Below are 15,468 nucleotides of genomic sequence, written 5' to 3' on the forward strand. Positions count from 1 at the left end.
ATACTGCAGTACAGTATATGTGATATAGAGAGGAGGAAAATAATTGTCTGTGGATCACTGGAGATAAGTTAGTAAGTTACCAGAGCAATGTTAAAACACAGACTAGACGTTTATTAAAGTATATTCAGGTTCTCAGCTCAAACTCATGCAGACTGTGAGAACTGGACTTGAGTGTCAATAGACTGCAGGATTAAGGAGTGAATCTGCTCTCTGATGGACTGAAGGATCCACACTGTACACTGGAGATACTGAGATCACTTCATACTGTGATGTTTCAGAGTAATATAGTCCGACTTGCACAATTTAAATAAATTAATTATAGCTGCTATAGTTATCCAAGCATCCAACCAATTTTCTGTGTTTACACTGATACAAAATTGAAATAGAATGCAAGCACTTTCTGGATTGTTAATAATTTTATTCTTAGAATAAATAAATATTGCTTTGATCTGAGCCTTAGACAGCAAAACAGAATCAGTTCTTCTAGGTACATTAACACACAGTTGCTGAAGGAACTCAGCAGGTAGGTTCTTCTAAACACAAACCACTGATCTTCTGTATAAATGGAGGCTGCCTTAGAGCTTTCTTTTTCTTCCAGCCAGAAGATCAGGGATCTGTGGAGCCCAAACCATCACTTCTAGGACTCCATGTTCTTCTCTACCCTGAAGATAGTTCTCAATGACATGTTTTTCTGCTGAATAAATTTGAATAAATATGTCATCCTGCTGCAGAATAAATTTGGTGTCAATCAGATGCCTCCATGATGGTACTGCATGATGGATAAGTAGGTGTCTGTATTTCTCAGCATTGAGGACACCATTAATTCTGACCAGATCTCCAACTTCATCTGCAGAAATCTCTCCAGAGACTTGCTGCTGTTTTTTCTGTTCCCAGTTCTTATCGTTTTGTGTATAGTCGAGTCTCTTTGCCTTGTTTTCAACAAGTCTGGCTTTTTGGTCATGCTTCTTCCATGAAGAACCCTTCTGGCCAGATGTTCTCCAGATAGTAGAAGGGTGTAGCTGGGTAATGCTGGTTCCTCCAGTTCTGTGCTAATGTCACTGCTGGACACCAACTGATATTAAAGGGGAGTAAACATGATGTGTTTTTTATCTGCTGCATCATTTCCTCGGCCCACTGCATCCACTCTCCAGAAACATTGTGTATCTTTGTGCTTCTTCAGAAGAGCTTGAACATCACATGCTAAAACAATCAGTCTTCTCTGAGCTCTGTCCTAGGAGAGACCTTGCTGATGCAGTAGAATTACCTGGTGTCTTGTTCCTGTGCTCAGTCTTGACCAGTGTTGTAATGTAACGGAGTACAAATACTTTGTTACTGTACTTAAGTAGAAATGTCACGTATCTGTACTTTACTTCGCTATTTAAATTTATGTCAACTTTCTCTTTTACTCCACTACATTTCCTAGAAAAAATGTGTACTTTTACACTAAACATCTTCGTTACTCGTTACTATAAAATAAAATCAGAAGAAATGTGTGTGACTGTAATAAGGGAGGTTTGGCGAATCACTGCTCTTAGATTACATTACGCTCCGCACAATCTATTTCAGCGTAATGTTGCTAAAGGAGGCGGAAGCAATTGATGAGTAATTGAGTAAATGAGTAATTGTCGGCCCGTTTTTTCTCTTTCTGACCTTTGTGGCCTTTCTTTTTGTTTTTGATGTCCAGACTTGTACTTCCTCGTCGAAGACATCTCTAATATGTGACAGTTTACCACCTGATTCTGCTCTCACAGTGAGTGACTCGTCTTGAGGCTATACGTCAGACTGGAAGAAACCGTGCAGTTAATGGGGGGTTAGTGGGGCTTAAATTAAGCCTTAATTTTATTTGTAACTCCTTGGTAGATACATTTATAATTTCTATTACATTATAACTAGTACTGTTAACACCAATTAAAATTATCTCTGGGGGCCCCAAAAGTGCGTGGGCCCTTAGAATCGTCCTAAGCCCCACCCCCACCCCTTAGTGGCACCCTGGGTAACAGATTTGGGTAAACTCTTTCTTAACAATTCTGTGCTGTTTTCATTCCAAACACCCCTGACATTATATTTAAAAATAGAATTCATTTTTTTTTCTAGAAGGTTAAAAAACAGGGATGGAAAGTGGTGCAGTTTATGGTGTCGTTTACTTGACTACTGAAACTGTTGGTCCTGTTCTTGTGTTGTTGCTCATTACCTGGCAACCCCGAAAGAGAGCGTCGTAGCCCGTTACTTATTTCGTGTCACAGTTTCTGTATACTTTCTGGAGGCATTCTAAACTTAATGTCTGTAACTGTCTGTAACTGCAAACATGGGATTGTGTATTTTTAGCATCTTGTTGTTTTTTGCCTTCGGATATTCGACAGTAGAATGTAAGATTAGATTGGTCACAGTGGTGAGTATGTTATTGTTCTGATTTGTGTTGTTCACCATAAATAAATGTCTAGGGGCAGTTCTAGGGTTTCATCTTTAGGGGTTTTATAACTCAGTGAGAATTTAAAACAAGAAGAGATTTATATTATATATTATTTGACTACATAGTAAGCCAAAAGTTATGGTATTATTTAAAAAATAAAAAAGTGGACACCAAAATTTTATGCATGATGTAATGATGCCAATCAGATCAGTTCATGTGTGTGTGTGTTCTCTACAAACAGTGTGTCCGATGAATGACGTCATTAATAAACTAATATTCACAAGACAAAGACCAAATCAATAAATGTTATTTTTATTTAGTATTGAATGGATTGTTTGCATTAATATTTTGTTTGTGCTACAACTCTGGTAATAAGAATAGTGACATTAACGTTATAGATAAACGCCTCCAGCTCTGACGGCGCGTGCACGATGCGCGTGCCTGTGCTTTTCCGCTCATATAAAACAGACAGCTGATGACGCACTACTGAAAGACTACAGCGCACGCGCGTAATAGCAAAGTAAAAAAACGCTCTTGTATCAAACTGATAAATAATTTTCTTTCCCATCGACACGTCCTGCATTTTAACGTAATTTTTATTTTTGAAAGTAAAAATTTTACTTATAGTTTTAGGGTGGCTGAGATCAGACACAGGGGGGTGGAGCCACCCTAAAAAAAGGGCTAGGAATCTCCCCCCCCCCTCCACCCCGCCGCTACCCAAGTATTGTTCTATAACGTGTAGCCACCAATGGATAATTAGATAAATTCTATTGCTGAACAAACCGTAGCTTTCAGTTACGTTTCCTGTGGTTATAAACATAGTGTCGGAGATCATTATAATAATAAGACTGAAGTTTCTCTACCTAAAGAGAGAGAGAGAAAAAGAAAATAAATAAATCAGACTGGGAAGCGGATATGGAAAACCAACAGGGTCAAAATTTCACAAAAATATTCCTAATGCATTTTTAATAAAATGAATAAGCAAATGTAGCTGATTTTTTCCCCCTGATGTTGCATTATGTAAAATTATAAAGTGTTTTAATACATAATGTGGGAATTATTTATTACATTTCTTACTTACGTTGACACTTAATCTAAAACAGAAAATGTGCAAACTATTTATTTATTTATTTATTTATTTATTTCTACTGTGTGAAATAGGAAATAAATAAAACAATCACACTTGATTTGGATCATTTTGTCAACAGTAGATGCAATCAGCAAATTCTAGTAAAGGATGTAATTAGCACATTGTGACCACACTAAATTTTAATCTAATTTCTGACTATATTACAGTTAGGTGAAGCATTTAGTGTCATTTCAACCATACATATGAAGCAATGTTTCTCCAGGTCCATGGAGCTGCATGAAACAACACAGGGCTAAGGACTGAAAAGAAAGTTGTCCTAGCCACATAAAGTGCATCTTAGTGCAAACAGTGCAAGACAAGAGGCAGTGCAGACAGACGATACAATACGGCCAAACCGTGTGCAGTCTGTAATTGACTATTGTGCTAATAAGAGGATGTAAACAGTAATACAATTTTTTTTAACACATGTTTTTCATGTGGCTCTGATTATGACATACATTCCATAGATGCAATGAGCATAATATAGTAAAGTACATCCCTTAGTGTGGCTACTTCATTTTTGTCTATTTTACTGTCAGTTTTGGGGTCAAATTCACCTAAAACTTTCTTTATATTGCTATATTCTAGATAGGATTACCAGATATTAAGGTTGCTCTAATTATGAAATGTTACATAGTTCACAGATGCATCTGGTATAATATTGTAGAAGACCTCCCAGAGACTAATTGTATACATGTATGGTTTGATTTTGAGCTTACTGGGTTTACTGCTTTTTCTTTTTGTATTCAGGGTTGCTCTGGGTTCTCAGGTTTTCTTCCACTTCCCAAAACATGCTCATAGCACTGCAATGCTAAATTTCCCAAAAGTGTGACCATTAATCTACTATTAATCTTCAGAGAAATGCATTCAATTTCATTATGCAGTAAGACAATGGTCCAAAACACACTGCCAATACAAAAAAGCAACAAAATGGAAAGGTTTGGCCAAGTCCAACAAACCACAACAAGACCAACCAGATCATGTTTTTAAATAAGAGGAGATCAAAAAGATTAACAGATTAATAGAGTAATAGATTATAAAAGGGAATCATAAAATCTTTTAATCTTTTAAAATCTAAATTCTAAAATCTTGAATCTTTTTTAACAACTTTTGTCCTTGTCCCTTTAGTTATACCGCCATGGAGACCGTTCTCCTGTCAATACCTATCCAACAGACCCATACCAGGAGAGCGCATGGCCACAGGGTTTTGGACAGCTTTCTCAGGTAACTTTTACACACACACACACACACACACACACACACACACACACACACACACACACACACACACACACAGTACAACTGTACAGTAGTATTTTGTACATTGTTAAGACTTACAGTGCCTTGCAAAAGTATTCATACCTACACAACCTTTCCACATTTGTGACGTTTAAACATGAAAAAATGTATTTTATTGGGATTTTATTTAATAGACCAACACAAAGTTGCACATAATTGTGAAGTGGAAGGTAAATGATAAATGGTGTCCAAAATGTTTTACAAATGATTATTTGAAAAGTCTGCCATGCATTTGTATTCAGCCCCCTTCCAAACTAAAATCCAGTGAAACCAAATGCCTTCAGAGTCTAATCACTAAATAAACACCACCTGTGTGTAATTTAATCTCAGTATAAATACAGCTGTTCTGTGAAGCCCTCAGAGGTTTGTTAGAGAACATTAGTGAACAAACAGCATCATGAAGACCAAGGAACACACCAGACAGGTCTGGGATAAAGTTGTGGTAAATTTTAAAGCAGAGTTAGGTTATAAACAATATCCCAAGCCTTGAACATCTCATGGAGCATGATGTACAATTAATCTTCCGAAAATGGAAAATGGAGTATGGCGCAACTGCAAACCTAGTAAGACATGGACGTCCATCCAAACTGACAGGCTGGGTAACTCTGTAGTAACTCTGGAGGAGCTGCAGAGATCCACAGCTCAGGTGGGAGAATCTGTCCACAGGACAACTATTAGTCGTGCACTCCACAAATCTGCTCTTTATGGAAAAGTGTCGAGAAGAAAGCCATTGCTGGGAGAAATCCACAAGAAGTCCCTTTTGCAGTTTGCGACAAGTAATGTGGGGGAGACCGCAAATGTGGTAGAAAGTTCTCTGGTCAGATGAGACCATAGATGAACCTTTCGGCCTAAATGTGAAACGCTGTGTGTGGGGAAACCTAACACTGCACATCACCTGGGTGATGAACACACCCTGATCCCGACCGTCAAACATGGTCACAGCATCATGTTGTGGGGATGCTTTTATTCAGCAGGGAAGCTGGTCAGAGTTGATGGGAAGATGGATGGAGCCAAATACAGGGCAATCGTAGATGAAAACCTGTTAGAGTCTGCAAAAGACTTGAGACTGGGGCTGAGCTTCACCTTCCAACAGGACAATGACCCTAAACATACAGCCAGAGCTATTGGTTTAGATCCAAGCATATCCATGTGTTAGAACGGCCCAGTCAAAGTCCAGACCTAAATCCAACTGAGAATCTGTGGCGAGACTGAAAATCGCTGTTCACAGATACTCGCCATCCAATCGAACTGAGCTTGAGTTATTTTTTAAAAGAAGAATTGGCAAAAATGTACCTTTCAAGATGTGGTAGAGACATAGCCCAAAAGACTTGTAGCTGTAATTGCACCATTTATAAATTTCCTTCACTTCACAATTGTGAGCCACTTTGTGTTGGTCTGTCACGAAAATTCCAATAAAATTTTGTCTGTGGATGTAAATGACAAAATGTGAAAAAAGTGGTTATGAATACGTTTGCAATTAAAGCCTATAATAAAGTAGTTGTATTCGCTAGGTTGTTTACGTGGTTAGCTGATATCCTTTTTGTCTTGTGTGAATGTATAGGAAGGTATGCGGCAGCAATTTGAACTAGGCCAGTTTCTGAGAAAACGCTACACAGGTTTCCTGAGCGAAAACTATACGCGTTCTGAGGTCTGTGGTAATTAATATAATGCACTATATGTTTGTTTTCATCCTTGCCTGTTTCTGAGGTGCAGCATTAAATTTATTCGTCATGTCACAATTGACACTCCAGAGTACAGTAACCCCTCGCCACTTCGCGGTTCAAGTTTCGCGGCCTCAGTGCATCGCTGATTTTTCAAAAATATTCATCGAAAAATACAAATAAAAATGGTTTCCCAGGATGCCAGACAAAGAGAGAAACTCTCTCAGAGGCTTTGTACATACTGCGTGAGATCTGAGCTGATTGGCTGCGCATCATCGCATCCTCTCCCAGCTTCTTCCCTTGTTGTATCTCGCCACTCTCGTTTACGCTGTCAACTGTGTCTCGCGTATTGTGTTCGAAATTATCTTTTCGTTAAGCCCTTACAATGCCTCCTAAGTGCCGTGCCCCTGCGAAAGATTCCTCTAGTGAGCCCAAGAGGAAGAGGAAGATGATGACCATCAGTGAAAAGGTCAAACTTAGGGCCAATCCTACTTCACGGATTTTCACCTATCACGAGGGGTTCCAGTCCCCATTAACCGCGATAAACGAGGGATCACTGTATTTCTGTTTGTACCCAGCATACTAGGGGTAATATATTCAGAGAATAGTTAAAAACAAACAAACAAACAAACACAGTTTTTTAGACCAATATTTATAAAGTGTGTGAAATTGTGTTATCCAAATTTCACCAAACCACAAACAATTTGGAAGGCTCAAACAAAACGGGACAGCTTATAGAAAATGTCACTAATAATGGCACAAGATGAAATAATAAAGCCAACAGCATAAAGTACTTAGTTAGGTTATGTAGGTTAGTTGAAGACTAATTGGAAGACGAAGTGAAAGCTCTGCCCCCTGCTATAGTCTTTAATGCTGTTCAGGTACCAACAAATAGGCTGTACTTTTTGATCAAAGTATTTATGGTGAATCATAAAAATAAATAAATAAATTTAAAAAAAAACATTAGGTTCTGTGTGAGACTCATCAATGCAATGTTTGACTGGGAGACAGCAGTGGGAAAGGAATGATTTGTTCATATCTGAATTCTGGACTAATTAGAGCTTGTTTGTGCACCTATTGGGATATCCAAACATATATATATAGTCATGTGAAAAAATTAAGACACCCCATTAAATTTAAAGTTCCAGAATTCTCTGTTTTTTACTTTTTACTTTTCAACGAATAATTGTTGTATTTAATGGTATGTTTTTGTCATGTTGCAAGGTCCAGTTCAACTTCAGCTTCAGTTTTTTGACAGATGGTTTCACATGTTCCTCAAGCACCTTCTAATACAACGTAGAATTCAAAGTGCATTATGTGATAATATGCCAGGTCCTGCTGTGAAGCATCCCCAAATCATCCCCATAACACTTCCATCTCCATGTTTCACAGTTGGTATGAGGATCTTTGCTGAAATACTGTGTACTGTTTGGTGTATGCCGTCTGTTATGGTCTTCAAATAATTCAATATTGGACTCATCTGTCCAAAGCAATTTATTCCAGAAGTCTTGGCATTTCTCTCTGTGTTCTTTTGCAAACTTTAGTCTTGCTCTCATGTTTTTCTTAGACAACAGTATAAATTGAGTCAGTTTAAATTGACTGAAATACAACCAATGCTTTCTATGGGGTTATACAGTATTACCTGAAAACTGCCTTGTTTTCAGATATACCTCGACATTGTAAATTGTTAAGCCTGTGTGACCTTTATTTAATGTCAGCCTTTTATATTAGCTGCTGATTCCGATTTCTTCCTGTGGCATAGATTGTTGTACGAAGCACAGATCACGATCGCACTCTGATGAGTGCCGCCTCAAATCTTGCCGGTCTTTACCCACCTAATGGCTCACAGATGTTTCATCCAGGTTTGGCCTGGCAGCCTATACCAATACACACAGTTCCCCAAGATGAGGATACGGTAAGATTATGCACCCTCCACATTTGCTTACTGCAAAAAATAAAATAAAATAAAATTTATATATAATACCATGAACATTGATTGATCACTAATAATTGTGACATAATTTTTTTTGTTGTTTACCAGCTGCTGTCATTTCCTATTAAAAGCTGCTCATGCTACCAAGTGCTCATGAATGAAACAAAAAGAACAAAAAATTACCTAAATATGACCAAGACTTACAAAGTGAGTTTGAATCTCTCTCCAGATTACTTATTTAAAATAATTCTCCCTTAATGCCTGCATTGTTGTCAAATTTAGTTATTTTAAATTTATAACCTAGAACAGGTATGAAACTTATTTTACAACAGAGAACTTTGTGCCTGAATATTTAATGTACAGTTTTAATCGAACCAACATACATTAGAAGAAAACCTAGAATTGTCTCTAAAACTTATCTACAATTTACTTTTTAAACCTGTACAATGTACTCAATATACAATATACGCAATATACAATATACCTGTACAGTATACTTAAGTGCAATAGTTTTTGCATGAGCATCAAGCAAGATTTTCGAATGCAACATAGTTTTCCTCCTCCAAGTTTCCTCCGGGTACTCCGGTTTCCTCCCCCTGTCCAAAGACATGCATGGTAGGTTGATTGGCATCTCTGGAAAATTGTCCGTAGTGTGTGTGAGTGTGTGAGTGAATGAGAGTGTGTGTGTGTGTGCCCTGTGATGGGTTGGCACTCCGTCCAGGGTGTATCCTGCCTCGATGCCCGATGACGCCTGAGATAGGCACAGGCTCCCCGTGACCCGAGAAGTTCAGATAAGTGGTAGGAAATGAATGAATGAATATTTAGGTATATAGTCAGTGGTAAGGAAAGAATTGGTTATTTTTAAAAGGGGTTTGGTTGCTACTAGTATTATCTAGTGAACAAACTAAGGGACTCAGTATGCAAGTGATTTTGAAGGGGAAATTATTAAACTTAAATCGCTCTTTTGAAGGGGAGTGAAACATTCTGTACACTGTTTTGATATATAAATATTTTTATCTAAACGTTCAGCAATCAAATTGTCAGTTTTTTTAGTCTGAATTTATTGCCTGATGTTTGCAATTTTACCATTGAAATAATTTGTCATTCCTGTTGCCTATTGATAGTGTGCATTTTTCTGTGGTGGTGATATTGCTAGTTAATTTAGCTACGTAATTAAATAAAAATCTAGGATTATCGTTCTTATCTCAATTAGGTTGGAAATATATGATGATATTCCAGATATTCCAGTTAAGAATTCTTAAGATGTTAAGCATGTGGAAGTGCTGGTTGCATTATAGCAGTGTTGCAATGTATTAATGTATTGAATGCTGTGCTTTTTACTGAGTAGGATTTCCTGAAGATGGTACAGAATAAAACTGGACTGAACACAACGTCCATTGAGATGATATGGAGTATCTATGACACACTTTTCTGTGAGGTGAGGTTCTATGAGTAGTTTATTTGTGCTGATAATAATAGTAATATCTAGTTATAAGGGGGACGTGGTTAAGGTGTTGGACTACTGATCAGAAGGTTGTGAATTTGAATCCCAGGGCCACCAAGCTACTACACCAGGGCCCCAGATCAAGGCCCTTATCCCTCAGTTGCTTAGCTGTAAAAATGAGATAATTGTAAGTTGCTCTGGATAAGGAAGTCTGCCAAATGCCATAAATGTATATTCTGTAATGCTTTACAAGAAAGAAAAAAAACATGTTAAAGAACTTAAGCAAATGTGTGTTTTTGTCACAAAGAAATCCTTATGCATTAAAAATAAGGGAAATAAATGTTTAACTGTAAAAAAAAATAAATAGTAAAAAGTTCTAAGCCATAAACAGTAATATATTTTCTTTTTTGATGTACAATAATTTTCTATAACATAAAATTTTTGGTTTGAAGTGTAATGTTTGAAAATCTAAAATCATAGAAGTCATAAAAACAGCTATAGATATTTTACATTAGGACCAGTGGTTCCTATACCTTTGGGTGGTCTGCCACACCTCCAAAGGTGCCATGTCCTGTATGTATCAGGAACTAAAAGATGGAATTCTGATCTAGCACCTCTTGTTCTTATTCTTTTATTTGTTGCCTTATATTCATATAATGTTTTGATCTCACACTCAAATGGATTTAGTTACAGCAAAAAGAAAAAAAGCTTTTGTGTTTCCAATATTTTTGGAGTGGACTTTTTTTTCAATGTATTAAGAAGATTGTACAGTTAAACCCACACAGTATTCAGCCAATCATTGGGCAGCACGAGAACGCAAACAAACAAAACAAAAAAACCACAGATACCAAGATAGATATCAGAAGGCAGAATGTGTGAAAGTGTGGCTGTGATCATGGCATTGGAGTTTGAACTAGATGGGCTGGTTTGAGTATTTCAGAATATCTTAATCTAGGAATTTTCCCACACAGCAGTCTCTAAGCGGACTTTAGAGGTGACGCAGAGTAGTGAAAAAATAAAAAGCATCATTTGTGTGGAGGGTGTGTGAGCTGTGACCTTACTGATGAGAGAGAACGTCCAAACTGGCCTACCATGAAGGCCGTGGTAACAATATTTTTTCAATATCCAAATATTTCTGTATCTGACCGTGAATTAGTTGCCTATTCCTCTCTTCTCTCTCTCTCTCTCTCTCTATCTCCTCTCTCCTCTCTCCTCCTCTCTTCTCCCTCTCCTTCTCTCTGTCTCTCTCTCTCCTCTCTCTCTCTCTCTCTCTCTCTTGTCTTCTATATGTCTGTCCCTCTCTCTCTCTGCTCTCTCTGTCTGTCGTCTCTCTCTCTCTCTACTCTCTTCTCTCTCTCATCTATTCTTCTTTTCTCACACTCTCTGTCGTTCTGTCTGTATGCCCCACCCACACTCTCGTCTGTCCCTCTCTCTCTTTCTATCTCTCTGTCTATCTCTCTCTCTCTCTATCTCTCTCTCTCTCTGTCTGTCTGTCGTCTGTCTGTCGTCTGTCTGTCCGTCCGTCCCCTTTATCTGGGGGCCCCCCCCCCCCCCCCTCTCTCACGCATGCATTGTAACTCTCACTTTCCTGCCCACAGATGAAGCATGGCCTGCGCCCTCCAGCCTGGGTGACTCAAGATGTGATGAAGACACTGGAGCTGCTGAAAAACTTTAGTTACCAGACCTTGTTTGGTGTCCATAAAAGAAAGGAGAAATCCAGACTACAAGGAGGTCAGATCAGGACATTTTCATTATTCACAAATTTATGAGCTTTACTCATGACTCTGTAATGTGATTCCATAAATTCTGATAATAAGAAACAGAAATGTAAAAATGTTCATCTTAAAATACAGTGTATTTAATCTCCATGTAATTTAATCTTGGCCCACCACAGTTTTGTCCTCATCATGTTTTGTAATTGTAATCTATTAAACATGGGCTTCTCTTCATTAAAAAAATGAAAAAAAAAATAAGTGACTATAAGCCAGGAAATCTTAAATATTGTGGACTTCTGTATTGGATTACCAAAGATGCATTTTTGGTGTCTGAGAAACCCAATAGAGACTCATTCTTTTGCTAGGTCAAGAAGATGAACACTGATCCACTGATGATCACTGATGCTAAGCAAAATGCTATGTGAGAATGGTGTTATGCATCAGTGACACTGTGGTTCCTGCAGTTTGAACTGTACAAATGAAAAATATAATATACAAGATGAATGACAAAATAAATCCTTCTAGTAGATGTGGTAGCTCAGTGGTTAAGGTGTTGGGCTACTGATTGGAAGGTCATGGGTTCGAAACCCAGGTCCACCAAGCTGCCACTACTGGGCCCCTGAGTAAGGCCCTTAACCCTCACTCTGGATAAGGGTGTCTGCTAAATGCCATAAATGTAAATGTTTTAGGTCTATCTAATTAAAGACAGTTTGGACAGTCAGCATTCTTCTAGTATTTTTCTCTTAGGTGTCTTGCTGGGTCAGGTTATTAAGAACCTATATGCTGCTACGTGTTTAAATTTAAATCAGCAGCTGAAGATGATCATGTATTCTGCGGTGAGTCAGTTCATGTTTTCTTTTTAATTTTTTTCCATTTATTCACTCTCTTTGTAGTACTTAATAAATGTAAGACTTGTTAATACAGTTTCATTGTGTCATAGCAAGAAAGCACCTTGTTAATACCATCATTGTACCTTTTTCATGTAGTTATTAGACAATGTACTGTAATAAGGTACAACATATACCTACTTGGTACAAAGATACAGTTTGTAAATATTTGCAAAACAACCATATGCTTGCTGAGAACATTTTAGGATTGCTAACTATTTCATAATCCTGCATAACACAAAATACACAAACAATAATTATTGTTGTGTGTTTGTCTTCTTCAGCATGACACAACCATTGTAGCGCTTCAGGAGGCACTTAATGTGTATAATGGATTACAGCCACCATATGCTTCCTGCCACATATTTGAACTGCATCTGGATCAGAATGGGTAATGCAAACTTTAAAACACACACACACACACACACACACACACACACACACACACACACACACACACACACACACACGTAGCATCTGTGCAATGAGTAAAAAAATACCTAAATAGGTGAGAGCTTTAGGTAATGTTCACAAAACCATGATCTTAATGACTATGGCCTTGCCATAGGCTGTTTTGTCTCACAAAGGCTCATTAGTTGTTTTTGTTCTTCATAGTATTTAAATATTATCTTCATGGTATTGCAGTGAAAACTTTAGAGAAATCAGCACCAACAACCAAAGTCAACGAGATCACATTTTTTGCATTCTACTGTTTAATGTGAACATTAACTCAACCTCCATGTTAAGTGCATTACTGTTTGCATTGCTCTAATGCTATACAATTAGCAGATTTGATCATTTCATGGAAGAATAGGTGCACATGTAAGTTTGTTAAAGTTGTCAGTGAATGTATATCAGCTTTCACATTATCTGTGCAAGTCCATATAAGTTTACACACTTTTAGTTGTTTTCTACACTTGCTAATTAGTGCAGTTGAAGCACTGCAGTAAGTGTCATAAGTTTTACTGATACATTTATGCTGTCTGGTCTTTTCCCTCAGATCATACTCTGTGGCAATGTTTTATCGTAATGATAGCACTTCAACTGAGCCATACTCTTTAACTTTACCTGGTTGTGCCCAGCTGTGTCCTCTGGAAGACTTCATTAAACTCACAAAATCAGTCATTCCAACAGATTGGCACAGAGAGTGCATTGTAAGACCCTATCAGGTACTGAATAGATTTGCAGGATTCAAAATAAGGAGCCAAAATAAATACAAATGCACTAATACCTTGAGATACAAGCATAATCCGTTCCAGGACCGAGCTCATGACTTGAGGTGCTTGTATCTCAAATCATTATGTCGTCCAAACGGAAAAATTAATCCGTTCTGGCCCTCTAAAACTCTCCCTTATTGGTGCTAATAACAATGGATAAAACATGTTTTTAATTGCTATAGAGACATACACAAATTATGCTTCAAATCATCATAGATTAAACTGGCCTTCTCACAGATGATCGTCTCGGTAATGGTATCTCGTGACATCTGCTTCTCCTTTATCCACAACAACAGAAGCCTCTCCATCTCATCATTTATATTTGAACGTAACTTCGATATAATCGTCATGCCCTTGGAAGGATTTACGTTCTTGATAGCATCCTTCTGCTTTATGATGGTACATATTGTGGATGTACTGCGATCATACATGCGTGCTAGATCACTCACGCGGGCACCACGCTCATATTTATCGACAATTTCATGCTTTATTTTCATGGTCAACATGCGTTTCTTCTTCTCACTACCATCCTTACCACTCACTTTGTTAGGACTTTACAGGAATAGATAGTACAAAGAGAAGGAAAAATAAGAAAAGAAAGGAGAGACATAAGGCAAATAGAGAAAGGAAAATCAATGTAAAAATACAAAAGGTTGATGAGTTGGTTAAAGAGTTGACTTAAATATGAAGGACTAAAAGAAGACAACGAGGGATCAGATGCTGTACCTAGACAGCTGAAAGAGATTCCAAAAGAAAGGAAGATTATAATGCGCAAAGTTTTATTTTCAGAAGTTCAGGAGAACTCTGAATTGCTTTCCTTTCCTTTTTCTTTATGTTCATGTATTATCCTGTAATAGAATTGATACGATTAATATTGCTTATTTTGACTGTAAACTTAGATGATTGTTTTTCACAGAGAAATCTTAAAAGTCCACTGTGACATTTACTCCTATCTAGATTTGCTTATGCCGAATTATACAGTAGCATTCATAGGTGAAATCTGCAAATGAAGTGTTTCAGCTCTCGCTGTCGAAGATTCGAAGGCGAGAGAAGGTTTCAGTCGTATGTAACCACAGCTTTGCAGTTGCAGGGAGTTAACTGGAGTTAACTGCAACCATATAACCATATATAGAATTATTAACCTTTAAAGATGAAGAACAAACATAAGTAGCACTCTGAGGGTCACAGGCGAGAAATGTTTGGAGGATGAAATTTGATGTTGGATGTCGAAAAAGCCCAAGGGGGCCAACTTGCAAAAGCAATGTTATAAAGTGTATTTAAGTCCCATGAAATGTCATCTGAGTGTGCATTCTAGTGTAGACAGGCTCAGTGCATGTGATACACTGTGTATATCAGAGAACAAATGCAAGCTTACACTTGTAGAGTGTTTCTTGGTTTGTTATTATCTTTGCATTTTGATTACTTTTACTTATTCTAATACTGTTTGATTATTTGAAGGAAATTTTCTTATTTGTACTTTTATTTTACTTTACATATATTACACACATTTATTTGTATTGCATTGCTTTTAATAAAACAAGGCCTCCCATTGTGAGGACCCTGAAAAGACAAAAAGGTCTAAGTCTGACTCCTTCATCTAAAGATTCAAACAATAGATTAGGTAGAGGAACTTGAAGAGGATCCTTTGTTAGAAGACCGAGGGACTTCGGAGGACACCTGCGTTCAAGGTAAGACCAACTCTGATAGTTGATCTTGTGTTTTTCAACACTAACCCGTGCAAACTACAGTAGGACACAAATCTTAGTGGGATTG

The 15,468-nt window shown here is 37.6% G+C and overlaps 1 protein-coding gene across 3 annotated transcripts; it reads left to right on the top strand.

The window, feature by feature from the left end:
• The first annotated feature begins 2,168 nt into the window (after nucleotides 1-2,168).
• LOC125140890 (lysosomal acid phosphatase-like) lies at nucleotides 2,169-15,196 on the top strand. 3 transcript variants are annotated; one of them, XM_047811635.1, is made up of 10 exons: nucleotides 2,170-2,389; nucleotides 4,668-4,763; nucleotides 6,400-6,486; nucleotides 8,262-8,414; nucleotides 8,541-8,639; nucleotides 9,781-9,870; nucleotides 11,475-11,607; nucleotides 12,339-12,427; nucleotides 12,763-12,869; nucleotides 13,479-15,196. In XM_047811635.1, exons 1-10 carry the CDS (start codon nucleotides 2,306-2,308, stop codon nucleotides 13,840-13,842), a joined length of 1,302 nt encoding a protein of 433 aa, XP_047667591.1. In that variant the 5' UTR covers nucleotides 2,170-2,305; the 3' UTR covers nucleotides 13,843-15,196. The 3 variants fall into 3 exon arrangements, with proteins under 3 accessions (XP_047667592.1, XP_047667593.1, XP_047667591.1); XM_047811636.1 differs by lacking the exon at nucleotides 6,400-6,486 and having other exon boundaries at nucleotides 2,169-2,389; XM_047811637.1 differs by lacking the exons at nucleotides 12,339-12,427; nucleotides 12,763-12,869; nucleotides 13,479-15,196 and adding an exon at nucleotides 11,957-12,312 and having other exon boundaries at nucleotides 2,169-2,389.
• The last annotated feature ends 272 nt before the right edge of the window (nucleotides 15,197-15,468 follow it).

Source organism: Tachysurus fulvidraco, chromosome 3, assembly GCF_022655615.1.
Source record: "Tachysurus fulvidraco isolate hzauxx_2018 chromosome 3, HZAU_PFXX_2.0, whole genome shotgun sequence".
Lineage (NCBI taxonomy): Eukaryota > Metazoa > Chordata > Actinopteri > Siluriformes > Bagridae > Tachysurus > Tachysurus fulvidraco.